We start from the raw sequence: 22,603 nt of genomic DNA on the forward strand, positions 1-22,603 counted from the left end.
GGTGGGTGCAGAATTCCCACCTGGGAGTTCTAGTGGGGAGCCTAAGTCTGGCCTCCAGATTGCTGTGGGGGGCCGTCGGTTTCCTCATCTGTAAAGTAAACAGCCTGGATCTCTGTGCCCCCGAGGGCCTTTCCAGCCTGAATTCGCTGCCCTCGCTCTGAGAGGTGCCTGGGGATACAGTGTCCCCTGCTTTCCACATTAGTGCAGCGGCCGCCCCATTTTTCCCGCCTGCTTGCAGCCTCCTCCCATCTGGTGTGGCTGCAGGCCTCAGGAAGCTGAGGGAGAGACGTCCAGCCAAGCCCAGAGCGCTTCACACTGGTTCAGGAATCAGGGCCTCCTACTCAATCTGCCTCACCACCCCGCCCAGGGAGCACTTACTCAGCTCTGCTTCGAAGCAGAGCAGCCAGTCGTCTGTCTGTTTCCCTCTGCCGCAGGACTTCGAGCCTCTTGAGGACAGAGGTCACGTGGAGAGAGCAGAGCTTGACAAGCAATGAGCCTTCCAGTTCTGGGAGCAGGCACAGACAGGCTGCATGTGGCAGGGATATTGAACAGGAAAGGGAATGGAGCTGGGCGTAGAGGTGAAGGAAATCAGGCCCCTTCAGTTCCGGGCTTGGGCTCTGAGACCCCTGTGAGCACGGGAGAGGCCTGGAGGCTCTGCCCTCTGGGGGCAGTGGGAACAGAACAAAGAAGCATGAAATTGACTCAGCAAGGGTCTTTTTTTTTTTTTTTTCCCCATGTAAAATTTCCATATTGTATTTATTTTTTTTTAATTTTTATTAAAAAAAATTTTTTTTTAACTTTATTTGACTGCTTCCAGTCTTTGTTACATTGTGCAAGATCTTTTGTTATGGCACATGGGCTTAGCTGCTCCAAGGCTTGTGGGGTCTTAGTTCCCAGACAAGGGGCTGAACCCACATCACCTTGCAATGCCCTGGACCACCAGGAAAGTCCCTCGGTGAGGATGACTTTCTGTGATCTTTGGGCAGATGCTGGCCTGAGGATGGATAGACTTGGAGCCCCTGGGGCTTCTGCCCTTCTGGAGTCCCCTCTCTGCTTGGGCCACATTGACTGCCCATGTCGGGAGGGCTCCCTGGGGAGCCACATCCCTTCACGAATAACCATGATGTGGGCAACGTCCTCTGGGGTCTGCTTGCCAATGGCCTGCCCAGCCCATGATAGTGAAGCCTTCTGTGCTGATGAGACCAGGATGGGCAAGGCCTGGTACGTCAGGGGAGACAGGCAGATGGGGAGGTGGGGGTGGGTGTTCGTTGCTCAGTCGTGCCCGACCCCATGGACCACAGCCCGCCAGGCTCTTCTATCCGTGGAATTTTCCTGGCAAGAATACTGGAGTGGGTTGCCATGGAGGGGGACCATTTGCTGTAAATACGTGTAGAGCTGAAGCCAGGGGCACCTGCTGTGTCCTGGCCCATTCACATGGTCTAACCCTCTGACCGTGAGGCCTTCGCCCAGCCCCCTTCCTCCATGGAAACACTTATGCCCTCTCTTGGCTGGGCTAACTCCTACTCATCCTCCAGGTCTCCGTTTCATAATCCGACAACTGCTTCATGAGACCTACAATAAGGTGTAGCTTTTGGCAGTGAGTGACTAGTCCTGCCTTCTCCGAGTTTCCAGGAGATGCTAATAGGCGTGACTGTAACAAGTGGCCTCCAAATCAGTGGCTTAACCCAATGAAGGTTTATTTTGCGTTCATATCACAGTCCAAATGAGTGGTAAGGGGGCTCTACTTCCGTGCCACTGCCACCTCGAGCCTTGGCTGGGGTCCCATTGGACGCTCAGCACCAGGCCGGCCAATGAGGAAAGACGGAGAGCTTGGAGGCTTGGTCTGGAAAGGTGGGACTCTCTGGGACAAAATTTTGCCAGGACTGTTCTTGTTCCTGAATGGCCCTGCAGGGTTCCGGGCTCTGGGGAACAAGGAAGCCTCCCCTATGTCTCTTGGGCCCTCAGGTCCCCCCTCCACCCCAGGACACACCCAGGCTGCTTACAGCTGCTCCCTCACCTTGGACCTTGGGTCTATTTGACCTGGGAGAGCCCCAGGGACCCCACAGGAAGTACCAGTGTCTCTCAAGGAGCTCAGGCCCTTTGGGGTCAGACCCTCCCCTCGGTGTGGCCCTGAGTGGGCCCCTTGCCCTCTCTGATCCTCAAGGTGAGCCCTGCCTCGAGGGTGAGCGCAAAGACAGGGAGCTGGCGAGATCTAGGCCCTCTGAAGCTGGCCTGAGGTCAGCACAGGGAGAATCAGGTTAAGACAAGTAGCAGGTGAGGCCCAGCCTCCTGGAGACCCACCCCTCCCCTGCCACTCCCACCCCCAGGGCTTCTGCTCCATCCTCTGGGAAGCTCTGGACACCACCTGCCCCAGGGGGTTGGGAGAGCACTGGGGGCCAGTTCATCAGCAGGAAAATCATTTACTTCAGCTCGGCAACCTTTATTCCTGTGTTCAACGCAGTGTTGGGCATTGGGTGCGGGTGTGGCCGGAGATGCCATTGGCAGCAATCCCTTCCCCCATCCGGGCCTTAGTTCTCCCCTGTTGAGCAGGGAGGGACTTCCTTCATCGGGAGACTGTGAGGAGAGCGACAACACGCGACAAGACACAGGCCAGACATGGTCCTTGCCCTGGGGAAGGGCTCACCGTTGGGGAGGGAGGCCCAGGCCCCACCCACTGCTGGCAGCTGCTGAGAAGGGTGGGTCGGGCATGGCCCAGTGACCAGGCGATGTGCCAGAGCTGCTCAGCCATGGGTCTGGCTTCACCGAGCTCTGTCCTGGTGGCGGAGGCCTGGGCGCGCCATTAGGGAAGGCGGGAACAGTCCACAGAGAGGCGGTCACCCCATTCACACAGTCCAGAGGGCCATGGAGAGGTAGGGCAGCAGGCGTGCCATCTCATCTGGGTGCAGCGAGGGTCCCCACCGCTCGTGGCCTCCTTAGCTGGTGGTGCCCAGCGGGGGCTGTGGGGAGGCTGACCGGCTCAGGGTCACGTTGGGGAAGCTGGTGACAAAGCTCTCCCACCTTCTCCTGATCTTCTGGAAGACAGAGGACGGGTTGCGATCAGAGCCCAGGTCCCTCCACTGAGGGGTGGGCTTCAGGTGCTGTTCCACCTACAGCCAGGAGGGGGTGGTAGACCCCAGAGACAGAAGCCCCTTCACTAGGCACCCTTTCTCCCAGAAGGCAGGAGCCCAGCGGGCAGCGCCCACCCAGGGGTCCTGATCCTCTCTTTTCTGGGGTTAGAAGGGACCACAAGATGTAACCCTGGGGAAGCTGTACTGACTCATCTCGTGCCTCCAGCAAAATCCACCGTCCAACGCACTGACAGACTGGTCATCTCAGAACAGCTTTGACTATATCACCCACCAGCTCCAAAACCTTCCCTGACTCCCCAGTGCCCATGGGATAAATCCCAAATACCTTCAGGCCCCTCTGGAATACCTCTCTCTGCAGCTCCTGCCCCGACAGCTCTCTGTCTTCTTGGTCTATAGCCCCATCCGTTTCTGCCTCTGAGCCTTTGCTCCTCTGGGTCCCTCTGCTTGGGATCTTGCCCCTCCCTTGTCACACCCCTCCACCCACCAGCCCTCAGCCAAACCTGCTGATACTGCCTCAGCCACCTCTGGCTGCCTTCTTGCTCCGCTTGGATCAGCTGCTCCGTGTCCCCCAGGCTCCCGGGCAGCCGCTCCTGACCGGGGGTGTCCAGCCGTTCTGGGCCTCCATCTGAGGACCGGGACTTCTCACGGCCCTGCCTGAGGCTCAGCGCCCGGCGCAGTCGGCCTTCTGCAGGCCTCCCCCAGGGCTCCTGGAGCTTGCCGTAGGAGGGCCGTGGTCCTCGCAAGGACTGACTGCGTAGCCCTGTCCCCATGATTCTGGAGGCTGCAGGTGCGTCTGCTTCACCCTTCGGCGAGCCACTGGCCTTCTGAGATGGCCTGGTGCCCCCACCCACCTGACGGGAGCTCCCTTGGGGACAAAGGTTGGTGCTGGTGAGGTGGCTGTCGTAATCCAAAGGGCAGGCCACCAGGGTCAAGCATCCCTGACTCACCCACGCAGCACACTCTCCACCTCCCAGGGAAGTGGGTACGGGCTTCCTCTCCTCCTTCCCCCTCTTCCTCCTCCAGGCAGCCTTTCCTGACTAACCCATCCTAAAGATCTTATCCTCTCCTGAACTTTTGTAGCCCTGGCTGTCCAAACATTTTGTTGGCAGTGAGAACAGATGGCCCAACAGCAAAACAGACACGGGCTTTTAAGAAACAGGACAGCTCCAACCTAGAATGGTCAAATTCACAGGAACAGAAAGTAGCATGGTGGTCGCCAGGGCCTGGTGGGGTGGGGAGGTGGGAGGATTGGGGGAATGGGGGCGGTGGTAGGTTGTTTAATGGCTCCGGGGCTTCAGTTTTGCAAGGTGAGAAACTTCCGGAGTTTGGTTGTACAACAATGTGAATGAATATAACACTCCCGAATTGTACATGTAAAAATCGCTAAGATGGTATATTTTATGTTTCTGTATATTTTTACTACAATCAGAAATTTTAAAAAAGAAAGAAAAAAAAAGAGGCTAGTCCTGGGGCTGAAAGTTCGGAGTGTGAGGTGTTTTCCAGGTCTAACTCTGCCCATAATTTTCTACGATAGAATAGGGTTAAGAGCTCAGGCTCTGAGGACCAGCTGCTTCTAGGTAAACAGTGGTTCCATCACCCACAGCTGTGCAACGCTGGGCGCCTTCCCCCGCCTGGTTTCCTTGTCTGTAACAGGGATGGATAACTCATGTGTTGTCAGAAGGACTAAATGCAATGACGCTGTGCCAAGCCCAGGGCTTGGCCTGCAGCAAGTGCTCAATAAAAGTGAGCCGGTGTTAGTCAGTACTATCCTTTCCCCTCTTTGTCAGTCTTCTCAGCTGTAAAGTGGGTTGTTGTGAACAGTAAATAAAATCGTGAATGCAGGTCCCTCCAAGGGCAAGACTACCAGGAGCAGCTCTTTCTCCTAAGATTGGTGGGGAGGAGCAAGGTACTTGGGCTGGGCCAGCCAATCCTTCGCATCCTAGAATTTCAGGGTTGTGAGGGACCTCACACATCTGGTCCATGCTCCTTTGTGCTTTTACCACTATTTTTTGAGCATTTTTACTGGTTCTGGAGCTAATTCTTCCCTATATTTCCTTTAAACCTTATGATAGTCCTACAAAATGGGAATCATTATCTTCATTTGCTAGCTCCCCATTTTGTAGATTGGCAAACTGAGGCTCAGATTAAGCACACCCAGTAAGCGGCAGAGCTGGGCCTCCTGCTCTGGCCAGCCTGGCTTTAGAGCCTGTGCTCCAACCACTCTGCTCTCCTGTCCTGGTGTTGGTAGCAGGGGCAGATGTCCTGCGTCCTCTGTGTCTGGGGTGATGCCGGGGTGCCCTGTCTGGGGTCAGGGAAGTGCTGGCTGCAAGAGTTCTTGTTGGCGCATCCTATACCCCTGGTCTTGCTCCTTCTCCTCTCTCAGAATTTCTAGGCCTTCCTTGCGTTCAGGATCTCTTGCTATCTGCCAGGCTCGCTCCCCACCTTCCCCCCACTCACCGCCAGAGGAGCCAAGGGAGGGCCAATGTGAAGAAGGGAATTCATGAAAGGGACCCTGACCCTCTGCCCCAGCCTGTCTTAGAGGTGGACTGTGACCATCACTCCAACCCTAACCACACTCCTAGCACCTGAGCCACAGAGCAACCCTGACCCTGGTTAAAAAGCAACAGAACCAGTACACAATCATCAACACCTTCCCTGCCGCGCAGTTAGGTCAGATCCTCCCGTTAAGAGCTTGCTGATGACTCACAGGCTTCTGAGACGTGTGAGGGTGAATCACTCGCTCTTGCGTCACGCCTATAGCTGCCAGATACCCTCTTGCCAAGTGTGTAATCTTACAACAATTTCCCAAATCCACAAATCCGTGGAGGACCAGGAGAAAACATATTCTCTTCCTTCCCTCCCCATTACCTCCCTGCCTTTGTCACCCGGTGGGTGAGCTCTCACCTTTCCAGAACCTGCTGGTTGGCAGCTCCCTGGAAGCGGGCCTGACCCTTCAGCTGGGTTAGGGAGGCAGCCCCCTTTCTGGCCCTCCCAATACACATGGTAGCAGCAGTCACATCCCGCCACACTTGATATCCTTTGACAGCTAGGACAACATCTCTTTTATCTCTGTCCCCAAGACATGATAGAGTCAATGCTTGGCCTTCAATATTAGAGATAATTATGCGTCTATTGCTCTGTAACTATCTACCCCCAAACTTGGTGGCTTAAAGCAGCACTCAGGTATAACCTCACTTCCTGTAGGTCTGGGATCCAGGCACAGCTTAGCGGGGGCCTCTGACCCAGGGTCCCTCGCAGGCTTCAGTCAGGAGGCTACAGTCACCTCCAGGTTTGACTGAGGGTGGATCTACTTCTTTGTGAGTTGTTGTACTGAGGGTCTTAGTTTCTTGCTGATTGTTGGCAGTTACCAAGGACAACTCATATCACAGCAGCTGGCTTCAGTGGGAGCCAACACGTGAGAGGGCTAGAGATGGCAGGTGGGCAGAGGTCGGATTCTTTGCAGAATTTAAAACTTGGAAATAACCTCCCATCACTTTTGCCGTATTCTGCTCCTCCAAGGTAGCTCCCAAGTCCAGTCATTACCCAAGGGAGGGGACCCACAAGGGCATGAACACAAGGGGAGGCTGGGTCACTGGGGGTCATCACAGTGGCTGTGACAGCTATGTGCTTTTTTAAAAAAACTATTTATTTGGCTGTGTTAGATCTTAGTTGCAATACATGGACTCTTCCTTGAGGCACAGGGGCTGAGTTGCCCCTTGGCATGTTGGATCTTAGTTCCCCAACTAGGGGTCAAACTCACGTCCCTTGCATTTGAAGGCAGATTCTTAACCACTGGACCACCAGGGAAGTCCTGCTAGGTGCTTTGAGTGAGCAGCTTAACCTCACGTGCCTAGACTTACTCAGCTATTAAAAGGGATGCTATTTTATCTCATCAAATCTAAGATGGTGTTGATGAAAAGGTAGCATTATTTTATACATCAGTAAGAAAGGATATCCACTGCCCATTCATTGAAGATGTAGCCCCGTTTCAGAAGTCGAAGTCTGTGTGTTCTGGCAGGGGGGTGGTGCAGAATGTATGCCTTAACATGAAACACAGTCTTCCCTAAGGTGGTCCGAGACTTAAATGTCTGGTGTCATTTGAGGTTGCTGTGAGGTTTAGATACACGCAAGGCTGCAAACTGCGGCAGGCTGCCCAGTTCTTTCTTACTACTGATCTAGTGAAATTGCTCCAAACCCACACACTGTGAGCAAGATCTTGTTTTGATGATGTCTAGGCTAGAAGGGAGGCCAAGGGGAGCAGGGTAGAACTTCCACCCCCAGAAAAGGAGGAATTCTCATGTACATCAAGGAAGGTACCTTAAAACAGACACCCAGTGCTGAGGGAGCACAGAAGAGAATGGGAGACCCTATCTGGTTTGGGAGAATCCCGGCAGGCTCCCTGGAGGAGGTGGCGTTGGAGCCCAGCCTCAAGGGCGTGGAGGACTGTTGCAGAAGAGATGGGGGCAGGCTCCTGTGGGTGACCAAAGCCTGGGAACAGAAGAAAGAGTTACCCTTTGGGTGGGAAAAGGCTGGAAAGGCAGACTGGCTGCTGCTCTTCCTTCCAGGGCCAGGAAGAAATCTGACTGATCCTGAAGACAACGGGGATGGAGTGGGCCCTCCACTCCGGGAGCCTTACCTCTGTGATCACGTTTTCAGATGAAATAACAGAGGCTCAGAGAGGTGAAGAAACTTACCCAGTGAGACACAGTCAGTAATGGGCCCTGAATGTAGTCCTGCAGAGTCAGGTCAGCAAACAGAGTCCTCAGCAAATGTGTGTTCCACCCCCACCGGCCCCCATTTTTCACCCCAGTCTTCATGCACCCTTCAGGATGATCAGACAGAACCGTGAGCCTAATGGTTAGTGCCACTAGACTTTTCCTTGAAAATGTGATGCCCACCAGAAACAGGGCAGGGGGCTGTGTAGGTATACATTTGTTGTTTGCTTGTTGTTTTAGTCGCTAAGCCGTGTCCGACTCTTTTGCGACCCCATGGATTATAGCCTGCCAGGCTCCTCTGTCCATGGGATTTCCCAGACAAGAAGAATTAGAAGGAATACATTTCCTTCTCCAAGGGCATCTTCTTGACCCAGGGACCGAACTGTGACGTCTGCACTGGCAGGAGAATTCTTTACCGCTGAGCCACCTGGGAAGCCCACAGATATACATATTTAATTTTAAGTGTTTGCGTGTGTTTCAACTGATAATATAAATTATTTCTTTGCCCGAGCAGGTCTTGTAATACAGTACATTTGGGTGGGGGACTAGTTCTTTTACTTCAGAACAATGGTCTATTGTTTTGGTCTTCGTTTCTCCAGAGGAAGCTGGAATGCCAGGGTGTTAGGTTCAACAAGAGAGTTTGGTCAATTTAGCACTTGGAGAAATCAGAGAAAGGGAAGGATAAATATTAGCTTGGCCAAAAAGTTCATTCGGGATTCTCTGTGCCATCTTGCTGCTGCTGTTAAGTCGCTTCAGTCGTGTCCAACTCTGTGCGACCCCTTAGACGGCAGCCCACCAGGCTCCCCAGTCCCTGGGATTCTCCAGGCAAGAACACTGGAGTGGGTTGCCATTTCCTTCTCTAATGCATAAAAGTGAAAAGTGAAAGTGAAGTCGCTCAGTCATGTCCGACTCTTCGTGACCCCATGGACTGCAGCCTACCAGGCTCCTCCATCCATGGGATTTTCCAGGCAAGAGTACTGGAGTGGGGTGCCATCGCCTTCTCCCCGTACCATCTTACCCAACAGTAAAGACGCTTACAAAAGCTCCCACGCTCTGAGCCAGGCATGGCGCTTAGGGCTTTGTGTATGTGGTCCTGGCCGCACGCCGAGAAATCGGGAGGATTAATTTCAGTTTACAATTTTATTTATTTATTTTGTCTGTGCTGGGTCTTCATCGCTGGGTAAGCTTTGCCCTAGTTGGGCGAGCAGGTGTTACTCTCTGGCTGCAGGGCATTTGCTCACGGCGGTGGCTTCTCTTGGTGCAGAGCACAGGCTCTGGAATGCGTGGGTTCAGTAGCTGCGGATCCCGAGCACTGAGCGCAGGCTGAGTGGTGGAGCACAGCCTTAGTTGCTCTGCAGTGGGGGGTCTTCCTGGATCAGGATGGTACCTGTGTCTCCTGCATTGCCAGGTGGATTCTTTACCACTGAGCCACCAGGGAAGCCCCTAGTCTTAGTTTAGACAAAACATGTATCAATAATTGCAGGGTCCCAGCACTGGTCAGATGGGTGCTCTTGCATTTTTTTCCTCCAAATATGCAGGACCTGATGACTATCAGTGGTGGGTCTGCCCCTTCTCCTGTCTGAGCCTGTCTCCTGGTCTGTAAAATGGAGCTGGGCGGGTCTAGCTAGGGTACCTCAGACTTTCCTTGTTAAAAAAATACCAGTTGCTGAGCCCCATCACAAGCCCCTGGCATAGACAGGTCTGGGCAGTGGCCTGAAAAGCTGTCTGTACAATCACATTCCAGGAGATCTGTTTCTCCTGGGAAGTCTTGGAAATATTATTGCTCAAGGCCCTCCCACCTCTGAGGACTGTGATCTTATGAGTCAAATTTCAAACCAAAGTTCTTTCTCTGAAATCTGAAGTCTAAACATTCTTGTCTTCTGTTTTATACTGAGGTGGCCAGTGGAGCAGAAAGAACACAATCTGGGGGTCAGTGAACTGGAGGTTCCGTCCCAGCTCTGCCTCTGAATAACTCTGTGATCCAGAGAGTCATCGGTTTGTTTCTCCGAGCCTCAGTATCCACATCTGCAAAATGGGTACAGTGTACCTGTTCAGGGATGGTGGGAGGTCCAGGGGAGCTATGGCTCAGAGCTAGGAGGAGGACCTTACCCTTCTCTGCCTCAGCCTATGGGCAGAGCCCTTGATATGGACCTGGAGAGGTGCTAGACCTGGAACTACCTTGGCAGGTGGAAGGTCTGACTGACTTGTAGAGACCCTATGATAGGATGGACTTGTGTCTGGGGGATTCATCACAAAAGCGTGGGTGGAGTGGCCTGGGCCCCTTGAGGATGTGGGGGTGGCGAGGCGAGGGAAACTTACAAAGAAGAACAGAAGAGCTACTCCTAAACCATCCCCAGCCCATTGAGGGCTCCCTGCTGCTTAGAAAGAAGACACGATCCAGCCTGCAGAGAAGGGCTGTTCTTCAGGCAGAGAGGGGGCACGTTCACCACAGCCTAGCGCCCCACCCTGTCTTCCCATCAGTAAGAGTTTATCCTGAGATCTCACCAGCCGTGAGGCTGGGTTTCAGCTCGAACTGCTAGAATTTAATTAAAAAAAAAAAGTGATTTTCTTGTGTCATCTCAGGACAGGAGATCTGGGACATCCAGGTTGTCCTTGTGAGCTCTCAGGGCAAATCTGGCTTTCTGAGTAGAAAACACAGAGGGGTGTGCTGTTTCTGGGTTTATAGTGACTGCTACAGTTTGAGGGGTTCATGGCTTTATCTGGGAGCCCCCACTGACCTGGATGCTTCTGCCAAGCCTTCTCAGTCCTTCTCTTGGCCTTCCCCACAGCCCCTCTCAGGTTGCACTTGATGGCGAGCTGTCCTCGCTGACCCTCTCCATGCCTTGACCCCAACATGCTGCCCCTCACCTTTGCTTGGGCGATGTGTAGGGTCCTTTTTATCAATATCTTCATCTGATAAAAGCTTGGTTTATGTGTGTATGTATCTGTCTAGCTATCAACTTTGCCTCCCCCAGGAAGTCCTCCAAGCCTCCTCTCATGGAGTAAGGAGTTCTTTGGACGGTCAGAGCACTCTGACCGTTATCTCTAGCATAGCACCAGACTGTTTTGAAATGGAGTGCTTTGAGTTTTGTGTGCCTTCACTGGTCTGGGAGCAGCCAGGGGACGGGAAAGTACCTTGTTCTCACTGTATGTCTCTTGGTGCAGCTAAAATGACTGTGGAGTGAAGGAATCACACTGTCCCTGTCACCTCATTTTCCTTCCTGGCCCTGTTGACACCTCCCTCCTCCCTGTCAGTCTGTGCCTCCCTCTCTCTAACTTTCCCCTTCCCCTTAAGTGTGGTGTTGTCTGGACTCCCCTCTCTACCGGACTCTACTCAGCCTCTGGATTTGGTCCCATTCCCTCTGTAGTTTCAAACACTACATATGGGCTGATGATTTCCATTCCTTCATTTGCAAGCTATATATTAAGCATCTATAGTGTGCCAAACTCATCTTTTGTAGAAGTGATGTTCGAGTGTGAGGAGGGAATCGGAGTACAGAAGATAAAAACCAAGAACTTTCCCAAAAGTAAGTTACTTAGGAACACTAAAGCAAGCAATTTCCTGGTGGTTCGCTGGTTAAGAATCTGCCTACCAATGCCAGGGACATGGGTTCGATCCTTGATCCAGGAAGATCCCACATGTAGGGAGCAACTAAGCCTGTGCCCCTAGAGTCCATGCAACAAGAGAAAGCACTGCAATGAGAAACCCACGCACTGCAACGAGAGAAAGCCCCTGCAGCAGTGAAGACCAGCACAGCCATAAATTAATAAAAAAATAATTTTTAAATTAAAAACAAACGAACGTGAAAGCAGACATGCTCCCAGACTAATAGAAGCCTTGAGCTGCTCTGCAGTTGCCCTGGGACCACTCCCTCCAGAGGCCTGTGCGCCTCCCAGCCAGCCCTCCACAGGCTTGTCTCAGCCTGTCTCTCCCATATCATCTTCCTCTGCATCTCCCAGGAACTCAGCCAAGTTCCCCAAGCTTCCTGGGCCTCAGGAATCAATTTCACAGGTTGTGGTTTGTTTAAAAAAATAAACTAAATAGAATCTTGGGTCCCACCCTGTGACTCAGAATCCAGAGAGGCCTGGGGTCCAGGAATCCCTTTCATTTTTAAAGAGCCCCAGGGGATTCTTATCACCAGGGAAGTCTGGGTAATAACTTCTCTAGGTCTCTCTGCGAGTCTTAACACTGACCCACATTAGAGCCATTTGGAGAGCTTCTAATACTAGCAATGCAATATAGAGGATTCCATTCCCTAGAGAGGGACTTAAGTGGTGTCAACTACAGACTGGTGCTTGCCAAGGGCATTTGCCATCTGCCTCAGAGGAGACTGAATCCCGTGTGGCTGCAGCTGTTGACCATCGACATGCCCTGAAAGGAGTTCAGTATGGAGAAGGAGGCACTTTGTGCTCCAGAAAAATGGTGTAACAGGTCTTTAAGTTCAGTTCAGTTCAGTCGTTCAGTCGTGTCTGACAATTTGTGACCCTATGGACTGCAGCACGCCAGGCTTCCCTGTCCATCACCAATTCCTGGAGCTTACTCAAACTCATGCCCATTGAGTCGTGATGCCATCCAGCCATCTCATCCTCTGTCGTCCCCTTCTCCTCCTGCCTTCAATCTTTCCCAGGGTTTTTTCAAATGAGTCAGTTCTTCGAATCAGGTGGCCAAAGTACTGGAGTTTCAGCTTTAGCATTAGTCCTTCCAATGAATATTCAGGATTGATTTCCTTTAGGATGGACTGTTTTGATCTTCTTGCTGTCCAAGGGACTCTCAAGAGTTTTCTCTAACACCGCAGTTCAAAGGTATCATTTCTTCAGCACTCAACTTTCTTAACAGTCCAACTCTCACATCCATACATGACTACTGGAAAAACCATAGCCTTGACTAGATGGACCTTTGTTGGCAAAGTAATGTCTCTGCTTTTTAATATGCTGTCTAGGTTGGTCATAACTTTTCTTCCAAGGAGCAAGCATCTTAATTTCATGGCTGCAGTCACCATCTGCAGTGATTTTGGAGCCCCCCAAAATACAGTCTGACACTGTTTCCATTGTTTCCCCATCTATTTGCCATGAAGTGATGGAACCAGATGCCATGATCTTAGTTTTCTGAATGTTGAGTTTTACGCCAACTTTTTCACTCTCCTCTTTCACTTTCATCAAGAGACTCTTTAGTTCTTCTTCGTTTTCTGCCATAAGAGTGGTGTAATCTGCATATCTGAGGTTATTGATTTCTCCTGGCAACCTTGATTCCAGTTTGTGCTTCCTCCAGCCCAGCGTTTCTCATGATGTGCTCTGCATAGAAGTTTAATGAGCAGGGTGACAAAATACAGCCTTGACGAACTCCTATCCGATTTGGAACCAGTCTGTTGTTCCATGTCCAGTTCTAACTGTTGCTTCTTGACCTCCAAACAGATTTCTCAGGAGGCAGGTCAGGTGGTATGGTATTCCCATCTCTTTCAGAATTTTCCACAGTTCGTTGTGGTCCACACAGTCAAAGGCTTTGGCATAGTCAATAAAGCAGAAGTAGATGTTTTTATTGTATTCTCTTGCTTTTTCGATGATCAAGCGGATGTTGGCAATTTGATCTCTGGTTCCTCTGCCTTTTCTAAATCCAGCTTGAATGTCTGGAAGTTCATGGTTCATGTACTGTTGCAGCCTGGCTTGGAGAATTTTGAGCATTACTTTACTAGCATGTGAGATGAGTGCAATTGTGTGGTAGTTTGAGCATTCTTTGGCATTGCCTTTCTTAGCAATTGGAATGAAAACTGACTTTTTCCAGTCCTGTAGCCACTGCTGATTTTTTCAAATTTGCTGGCATATTGAGTGCAGCACCTTCACAGCATCATCTTTTAAGATTTGAGATAGCTCAACTGGAATTCCAGCACCTCCAACTAGTTTTGTTTGTAGTGATGCTTCCTAAGGCCCACTTGACTTCACATTCCAGGATGTCTGGCTCTAGGTGACTGATCACACCATCGTGATTATCTGGGTCGTGAAGATCTTTTTTGTATAGTTCTTCTGTGTATTCTTGCCACCTCTTCTTAATATCTTCTTTCTGTTAGGTCCATGCCATTTCTGTCCTTTATTGTGCCCATCTTTGCATGAAATATTCCCTTGGTATCTCTAATTTTCTTGAAGAGATCTGTAGTCTTTCCCATTCTATTATTTTCCTCTATTTCTTTGCATTGATCACTGAGGAAGGCTTTCTTATCTCTCTTTGCTATTCTTTGGAACTCTGCATTCAAATGGGCATATCTTTCCTTTCTCCTTTGCCTTTTGATTCTCTTCTTTTCACAGTTATTTGTAAGGCCTCCTTAGACAACCATTTTGCCTTTTTGCATTTCTTTTTCTTGGGGATGGTCTTGATCCCTGCCTCCTGTACAATGTCACAAACCTCTGTCCATAGTTCTTCAGGCACTCTATCAGATCTAATAAACAGGTCTTTAGATAGATACTTTCAGGAAGTGATTTCATGACCCCAATCCTTGCATCTCCTCATATCTGTGTGTGTTGGTCACTCAGCTGTGTCTGACTTTTTGCAACCCCATGGACTGTCGCCCACCAGAATCTTCTGTCCATGGGATTCTCCAGGCAAGAATATGGGATGGGTAGTCATTCCCCCCTCCAGGGGATCTTCCCAACAGGGATCAAACCAAGGTCTCCTGCATTGCAGGCAGATTCTTTACTGTCTGAGCCACTAGGGGAGCTTATCATATCTAGAAAAGCACTAAATCCCTTCATGATGACATCAGCTCTTCATGACAAGCAGAAAACTTTTTGTAAGATAAGTGCTTGATTGCATTGAACTCCCTGTTCACCAAAATCTTATGTTGACTTAAAAAAAGATGTATAACTTGAGAGCAGTGAGTTAAGTTTTATTTGGGGCAAAATGAGGACTGGAGCCCGGGAGGCAGCATCTCACATAGCTCTGAGAGACTGCTCCAAAGCGGCAGTGGGGGAAAGTCAAAATATAAGGTTTTGGTGAAGATACCACGAAGCACTCAATTTACAAAAGGTTTTTTGTTAGTCATGAGGATCTGATGTCACCATGAAGGGATTTAGTGCTTCTCTAGATATGAGGAGATGCAAGGATTGAGGTCATTAAATCTGTTTCTAAAAACATTCAACTATCTAAAGACCTGTCCACCAGATTCCCTGGAGCACAGAGTGCCTGACTCCACCCTGAACTCCCTTGGGGGTTACTGAAGGTCAACAGTTGTAGCAGCAAGGGATTCAATCTCCGTAGAGGCAGATGGCAAATGCCTTTGTTGTTCAGTCATTGGCAGTGTTCTTGGTAAGTGGCAATTTGTAGTTGACACTTATATATTGACCTCCCCCCACTAATTCTTTGGAGCAGTTTCTCAGAGCTATCTGGGGTGCTGTCTCCTGGGCTGCAGTCCTCATTTTGCCCCAAATAAAACTTCACACACAACTCTCACTCTGTGCATCTTTTTTCAGTTGACAGTAATATTGTGCTGGTGATTCTAAGACCTCTGAGTTGGTGGATAATATGCGTAAGAACAGTGTGGGGTGGGAGGGAAGGTGGGGGTTCAGCAATCTGTGTTTCCCACCAGCACCTTGTCCCAATTAGATTCTGTCTCTAGTATTACAGATGCCCGCACGGAGGAATGCATTTTCTAGCCACGTTGGACTCCCCACTCAGGCTTTTGCCTGGGCAGTATTCTCTGCCTGGGGTAGAACACCCCTTCCAACTTCGGCCTCCAGGGGAACTCAACCTGGAGGTAGGAGAGAGCCTGGATGGAGGAATGTCTTGCTTCCTAATCAGACTTCAACTCATTTATATGTCTGAGCTAACTGTCCAAAATCCATACTACTTTTGTTCACAGCAGTCCATTTTCTGAAATGGTGCTTTCCTGGGGGCTCAGATGGTAAGGAGAAGGCAATGGCAACCCACTCCAGTACTCTTGCCTGGAAAATCCCATGGACGGAGGAGCCTGGTGGGCTACACAGTCCATGGGGTCGCTAGGAGTCGGACACAACTGAGCGACTTCACTTTCACTTTTCATTTTCATGCATTGGAGAAGGAAATGGCAACCCACTCCAGTACTCTTGCCTGGAAAATCCCAGGGACAGAGGAGCCTGGTAGGCTGCCGTCTATGGGGTCGCACAGAGTCGGACACGACTGAAGCGACTTAGCAGCAGCAGCAACAGCAGATGGTAAAGAATCTAGCCTACAAGGCAGGAAACTGGGTTCAATCCCTGGGTCGGGAAGATCCCCCTGGAGAAGGGAATGGCAACCCACTCCAGTATTCTTGCTTGGAGAATTCCAGAGGAACCTGGCAGGCAACAGTCCATGGGGTGGCACAGTCAGACACAACTGAGCAACTAACATTTTCACTTTGTTCACAGCGGTCCATATCTAGTTCTCAATTAGTTTCTTTGTTCAGACCTCCACCTGGTGGTATTGACATGAGATTCACCTGAACCTGAGCGAAGCCACCAGACTCAGAATTTCACAGGGACCAGCCAGCACTGAGCCCATGTTCCCTGAAAACGGGGTCCATCTCTTGGTTCAGCCGAAAGATCTGGAGAAGGAAGAATTTATTATTTGCAGCAAGAACATTGGGGATTTTTCTCAGAGTGATGTATCCCTGAACAGCAAAATTGGGAAAGCTTTAAGCTAAGGGTACCTACATATTCATGAACTGGCTTGGGTCGTATATGCCTGTTCATGAAGGGGCTTGAATGGAGGGGAATTCACCATAGAACTGGGGCAAAGGTTGACAGCTTCCAGTTGATCTATTGGTTGAGCACCTGGGGTGGTGGGGTGGGGCAGCAGTGAGGTGCAAAATAGCTCAGGAAAGTGCTTTAGGCTAATCTTTATCATTGAAACAAAAGTGGAAGTTTACAACTGATTTACTATCTTTGCAGTTGTTAATTCTCTTACCTGATAACAGTGTTTGCGCCCTTAAAAGCATTATTGCTGAGACCTGTTCAGGGCCGCTCTTTTTTAAGTCATCTATCTTCTCTCACTGGCAGTAATTTTGGTTTGTTTTGGTCACTTCTGCATCCTCTGGTTGGCACAGAGCCCCGTTTTGGAAACTTTCCGTTCAACCAAGCCTTCTAAACTCTCTAGGTTCTGAGTGGCCTCGATTTACAGACTAGGAAACTGAGGTTCAGAGAAGGGAAGTCACTTGTCCAAGGTCACACCGAGATTCCTCCCCATCGCCATCACCCCCCCACCACAGCTGCTAAAAGACACAATCACATCAAGTCGTGTGGCACAAGCGCCATTTCCTTCCTCCTGCCCTTCGCAAACCCTTTTTCTCCGACTTCTCCTCCACCCACTATCGCATATCTGAGTGTACCCGAACCCAGAGCCGGGTTGCTATCTGTTATGCTTGCGGCTTTGGGAGACACGTGCAACTCGAGTGAATGAATCGCATGGCCCCACCCCCGCCGACAGCCAATCACAGCCTGTCAAAGCACGGCCACTTCCGCCTATTGCGGAACGCGGCTGGGGCCTTGCGGCCCACGTGGGGCTCTGGAGACAAGGGAGTAGGCGGTGTTGTACCAGGGGCGGGCTCCCCCAGCCTCATCACCAATCAAGTGGCCCGCCGGGGACGCGAGGGGCGGGGCTAACGTGGGGCGCCAAGGCTTAAACGTGACGGGCGGGCGGGCGTAGGGAGGAGTCCTGGGCAGGGAGCGGTGAGTGACGGAGAGTGCTGTCCAATAGCAGGAGGGGTTGGGCTGCCTGAGCCAATAGGAAGTCCGTAAGGCGGGACTGGGACTGCAGCAAGTTCGGTTGCGCGGAGACCGCAGCTGTTCCCTGTCAGTGGAGGCAGCGGCCGTAGAGGCGGTGGCGACGACTTGCGGCGGCAGCGAGGAGGTGAGTGCCGCCGGCGCTGTGCATCTCCCGCTTCCCGCAGCGGGTCGGAGCGGGTGGGCGTGCGCCGGCGCTGCCGCGGGGGACGCTTATGTAAGGGTCGCGCGCGCCAAGGCGGCGCGGGCTCCACGAGTGACGGCTGGAGGAGACGGCGGCGGGCGGCGCGCGACGCGGCGCGACGTGCGCCGCCCCTCCCCTCCCCCTCCGGCGGGGGACTGCCTGCGCGAGCCCTCCGCCCAGCCCTGGGACCTCTCCTCGCGGATCCCTCGCCCCAGTCCTCCCGGCTCACCAGCCGGCGGGCATCTTCCCCGCGCGGGCACCGCCCGGCCTCGTCCGCCCCGCGCCCAGGGGGGCCGCTGGCGGCCTTATTCCTGCTCTCGGGCCCATTTTGCAGATGGAGAAGCTGAGGGCACGGAGCCCTCAGATGCCTCGCGCGAGGTCCCTGAGGGTTCGAACCCAGGTCTGTCAGAGTCCGGAGCCCAAGTGTCCCCCATCATACTGGAAGTTGCTCAGCTCTGAAGAAAGCCGCGGCGTGTAAGGAGAGGGTTTTCCGTGTTCCGAGTGCCTGCACTCTGCTTCCCGTAGGATCCTCCTAGTAACCCCTGGGGGGCATTCTTATAATTCCACTTAGTTGCAGAGGTGGAAGCCTGGGGCGCCCAGGAGCAGTGATTAGGAGGAGCTGGGGCTGGGCGCAGTCCGTTATTTCTACAGCTTTTAGCAGTTTACGAAGTGCAGTGAGTAGCAGCTGGGCCTGGGGAAATGCCCTCCTGGGCATGCAGGCTGAAGCCCGGTCTGGGAGGACCTGCCATACAGGTTTCTCCCAGCTTGTCTTGAATTGTGTACTCTGAGTGAGTTCTTTCACTTCTGGGGATTCCTTTCCTCATTTCACAAGTGCTGGGGCCAGGTCAGGTCCCTCGGCCCCTGGCACCTTTGAAATTCTTAAAAATTTGATTTTTAAGAAAGAAAGAGTAGGCCAGGGATCCCCATTCTTTAGCTGAGAAAACTGAGGCTCACAGAGCTGCCAATATTTGCCAGATCATAGCCAGAGCCTCCCCAGTCTTTACCAAGAGGTCAGCCTTCCGCTTGCTCCCTCACCCCCTGCACCCGCAGCCTTGGCTTCCCCCTCACTCTTCCCCTGCCTGTGTTGCAAACACTTACGCTGGGATGGATGTGCTCAGCATTTCTCTCTGCTTGCAGCTACGGCTTTTCTGCTTGCCCGCTCTTCATCTAAACTCTTGAACCCTTGCTCGCATTCTCTGCACACTTGTCATGTTCAGAGCCCTAGACTCGGTGCTGCATGAACCAAGACCTGGGAGATGAGGTGCCCCAGAACTGCCAACAAACTGGTTGGGGGAGAGGAAAAGAAACAGAACGTAAGCAGCCAGTCAGCATGCTGTAGATGTTTGTGGAGAGCGGGTGTGGGCGAGGTATGGCCCAAGGAGGACGTGGAGGAGGAAGTTTTGTAGAGGCTGGCACATCAGGGTGAGAGATACCAAGGCCAGGGAGAGGAGAACTGGACTGGCTGGGGGCTGGATGGGCATGGATTGGGGAAGGCTCCATGGAAGAGGTGAATTGCGAGCCTTTTGATTCCGCTGGGGCCAGCAGTGAAGAAGCAGTGATGGATTCGAGCGGCCAGGGTTTTACGATGAAGTAGAGGTGAGTTTTAAGTAACTAGAACCTACCAGAGCAAGACTGAGGAAGGTGGAAGGAGAATGTGGAGGAAACAGGTTCCCAGTAGAGTGAGACGTTTGGTTGGTCCCCGAGCAGAGACCTCTGCAGGAGACGGAACAAGGCGAGGGTGCTCGCTAAGTCAGAAGTGAGGTTGGGTCCAGAGGCGCCAGGGGGTTTGGCTGGGCTCTGAGGGCCCAGAAGCAGCAGGCCTGAGCTACAGTTTGCTGTTTGTATTCTAATAAGCAACCTGTGAGCAGGCGTCCTTGTGAGAAGTTTTTTAGTGGCTGCTCGGCCTGTCCTGAAGGAATTAGGGCTTTGCTCACTGTAGTTGCTCATATCTGTTGTTTAAATTAGGCGGCCATTCAGACTTTCCCCAGCTTACCCCAAGTCCCCTCTGCACCTTATGTCTCTCTCTTTCTCTACGGAAGCCTGCTCCAGCTCAATCGACTCTCACCGCCAGCATCACCCCTCAGAGGGGTTTGCCATGGGGTTGTGAGCCCAGTGGATCCCTCCTGCCTTTGATGCACCTGTACAGGCGGCTTGCCTTTTTCTTTCTTTCTGGTCCACTGCCTTATTTTCTTCTGTCTCACTTCCGGAGCCCTGGGTGCTGTGCTCGGTGTCTGTCCTGACACTGGTCCCCGGGGCGTGGGGACTAGGGCTCTGCGGGACTGCAGACTGAGGTCTCATTCCACGTTGCAGCCCCTTCTGGCGCTGCAAGGATGATTGTCACAAATCGGAGGACCTGGGCGGAGGGCCTGGGCATCCCAGGGCCGTCCACATCCCTCTCCAGCACCCTTCTGTGTGAGCGGGACACCTCACGCACCTCGGTGTTGCCCTTGAGGATAGATGGGCCTTCTCTCTGGCTGTCTCCCAGGAGCATCTTACTCTTCTGAGCGGGGCCTCCTCCCCCCATCTGGAAAGTGTGCCTGTTCGGGGGCTAGTTTCTCTCCTGGAGACATCCTTCACAGAAGTGGGGCGTTTTGCCTGCTCTCTTTGAAGCTTCACCTGGGCCCGCTTGACCCTGTCTTCCCCTCTGTCCTAACTGCCTCTAGTCTCAGCTGTGGAAACTTTGCCAAACTGTCAAAGGAGTTGGGGCTGATAGTGGAGGGTGGGAAGATGACGAAAAGAGGAAACCATGTCCTCTTACTGAAGGGAAAGGTGGGACCCCACCTCCTGGGCTTTTTCTTCCACTTGGCCCTGCAGGTACCCTCTTCTGCCTCAGCCTCATCTGAGATGACTTGCTGTTGCCCCCTCTTCTGCTTTTATTCCTCGTGACCTTGTTCTCTGCAGGCCTTTTCCTCTTATCTTGTCCTGGCAAAATTACTCTTCAGACTTTTCTGCATTAAGCCTTGCTGAATCTATTGAGTTGGACCTGGGTTCTCTCTTTTAATCATAATGATGATAAATAATGATTTCTCATCATAGTAAAAGCCAGCCTTTGTTGAGCTCTTACTATGAGGTGGCAGGGACCTTGCTAAGCCCCTTTTATGTATTATTTATCACAACAACCCTACAACAAAAGAACTGTTAGCTCCTTGTTTACAGATGAGGAGCTGTGGGTGCATAACACCCCCAGAGCCACACAGCTAGCAGAGGGCGCAGCTGGGGTCTGCCGCACACTGTCAGGCTCAGGGTACCTGCTTGGGTCCCTCTCATGTGTTATCCTGTTGTTAACCTCTCTTAGCTCGCCCCCAACAACCTGCTTTTTGGCACTTGGGGAGCAGAGCCTGTGCCTTCTGGCACGGTGCCTATGCAGGGTATGTGCTCAAGAAGTATTTTAATGAATTGAATGGCCCAAATATTCATTTTCAGTCTTGACCTAATCTACCAAGGCAATTGTTTTTCTCGGAATACGGACTTAGTTCATCTGATGGTGCGTTGGCCTGTGTCTCCATTTTGCTCTTTTCTGACCGGTAGTTAAAGCTGACGGACAGGTGTGGTCATTCAAAATCAAACGGTCAGTCTGTAAACTGCAGAAAGTGGTCGGGAGCCACTGTCTGGGCTCCCATGGGCCCGAGCACAGGGTGTGCTCTTCGTGTGTGGAGTGGGCGGGGGAGGGGTGCTGCTCTCTGCAGGAAAGGATCTGAGGACATAGTCAGTGAAATAGGAGACCCTAAGGCTTCTTCGTTTGGGTGTCAGGTTGCAGAGAAGACAGGAACCAGGCTCAGAGAACCGGACAGGAGGCAGTGCCTAGGGGTTGGAGAAGGCTCTGCAGAGAAGATGGGCCTCGGGCTAGATGGAGTGGGCAGGAGGACCAGGCTCTTCAGATCAAAGAAGAGAAGTTTCTGGAACTTCTTCTTCTTGTGTAAGGGGTGCCAGAAAAGAGCTTTGCTTAAATGCTTCTTACTGGGCCCATCGGCTAAGGTCTGAGCACGTCCTCTGTACCAGGCGGGTGCCAGCCCTTGGAGCGTATGTGGCCTCCTTGGCAACCCTCCGACCTGGGTGGAGCTGTCACTCCCATTTCACGGAGGAGGAGACAAGCCTTGAGTGGTCCTGGGAGTGGGTGGCCAAGCAGTGGAGCCTAGTTGGATGGGAGAGCTCGGGTGCCCCCTCACCCCGCCCACCCCCAGGTACCCCTCCCTGAGATCAGGGGGCGGGCCTGGGGCGGGGGGCGGAAGCACAGCAGCAGGTCTGCTCTGGGTTCTAAGTGTGTGCTCCTGTCTCGCCTGGGTTCTCTGGGGAGCACTTGGAGAGAAACGGGGTAACACTGTCTTCTTCTTTTATTTAGATAGTGCCTGCCTCCCAAGAGCCGACAAAACACTGAGGGTAAGTCTGTGCCTGGATCCAGGTCAGTGGGATGTGCGTGGGTCGTCTCCAGGAGCAGCCGCTGTAGATGTTAGCAGCCCTGGCACATCAGTGATCAAGCTCAATCAATAAAAAAAGGCCAAGCAGTCCGATTTTTGGAAAATATAAGCAGTCTTTGTCTGTTCCCAGCGCTCTTGGTTTTCTTGGTTTTCACAAGACCGCAGTGTCTGGCTCCCTGCTGGCCCCAGTTGGCAGCTAGCCCGCCTCAGCAGGAGGCCCAACTTCTGAAAGGGTGTGGCTTGGGAGGCCTGTCAGGGGGAGACGGGTGTGGCTCCTCAGGACCTCAGGAAGCCCCCCTGTAGGGCCAGGCAGCCTCTGATGAGACCCCTTGAGTCCATGTGGAGGGCAGGCAGCTGGGCAGAGGGACCTGGGGAGGCTGCAACCGAGCACAGGAGGTGGCTCTGTTGGCTGGCTGAAGCAGCACCAGACGCGTGTCCCCAAAACGATGCAGGTGGGGGCGGTGGACTTGCCCCTCT

The 22,603-nt window shown here is 52.3% G+C and overlaps 2 protein-coding genes across 13 annotated transcripts in view; one reads left to right on the forward strand and one right to left on the reverse strand.

Annotated features, from left to right (window-relative positions):
• Positions 1-2,419: 2,419 nt before the first annotated feature.
• On the reverse strand, positions 2,420-5,806 carry C5H11orf86 (chromosome 5 C11orf86 homolog). 4 transcript variants are annotated; one of them, XR_008715166.1, is made up of 2 exons: positions 3,415-3,565; positions 2,420-3,032 (listed from the first exon to the last, which is right to left on the reverse strand). XR_008715166.1 is itself a non-coding variant. In XM_055583316.1 (2 exons), exons 1-2 carry the CDS (start codon positions 3,857-3,859, stop codon positions 2,934-2,936), a joined length of 366 nt encoding a protein of 121 aa, XP_055439291.1. In that variant the 5' UTR covers positions 3,860-5,806; the 3' UTR covers positions 2,420-2,933. The 4 variants fall into 4 exon arrangements, 2 of the variants coding, with proteins under 2 accessions (XP_055439291.1, XP_055439290.1); XR_008715167.1 differs by having other exon boundaries at positions 3,436-3,558; XM_055583316.1 differs by lacking the exon at positions 3,415-3,565 and adding an exon at positions 3,590-5,806 and having other exon boundaries at positions 2,420-3,029.
• Positions 5,807-17,470: 11,664 nt separating this feature from the next.
• The window catches only part of PC (pyruvate carboxylase), a 103,340-nt gene continuing 98,207 nt past the window's right edge, over positions 17,471-22,603 (forward strand). For 5 of the 9 annotated variants that reach the window (XM_055580698.1, XM_055580694.1, XM_055580690.1 and 2 more), the window contains exons 1-2: positions 17,471-17,654; positions 22,051-22,088. Coding sequence is in view for 1 of the 9 variants with exons in the window: in XM_055580687.1 (XP_055436662.1) it covers positions 18,046-18,185; positions 22,055-22,088 (174 nt within the window). In the remaining 8 variants the exon portion in view is untranslated. Of the gene's footprint in view, positions 17,655-18,045; positions 18,186-22,050; positions 22,089-22,603 lie in introns of those variants that run through there. The other 4 variants (XM_055580695.1, XM_055580689.1, XM_055580701.1 and 1 more) reach the window with 2 other exon arrangements.

Source organism: Bubalus kerabau, chromosome 5 (assembly GCF_029407905.1).
Source record: "Bubalus kerabau isolate K-KA32 ecotype Philippines breed swamp buffalo chromosome 5, PCC_UOA_SB_1v2, whole genome shotgun sequence".
In the NCBI taxonomy this organism is placed as follows: Eukaryota; Metazoa; Chordata; class Mammalia; order Artiodactyla; family Bovidae; genus Bubalus; species Bubalus kerabau.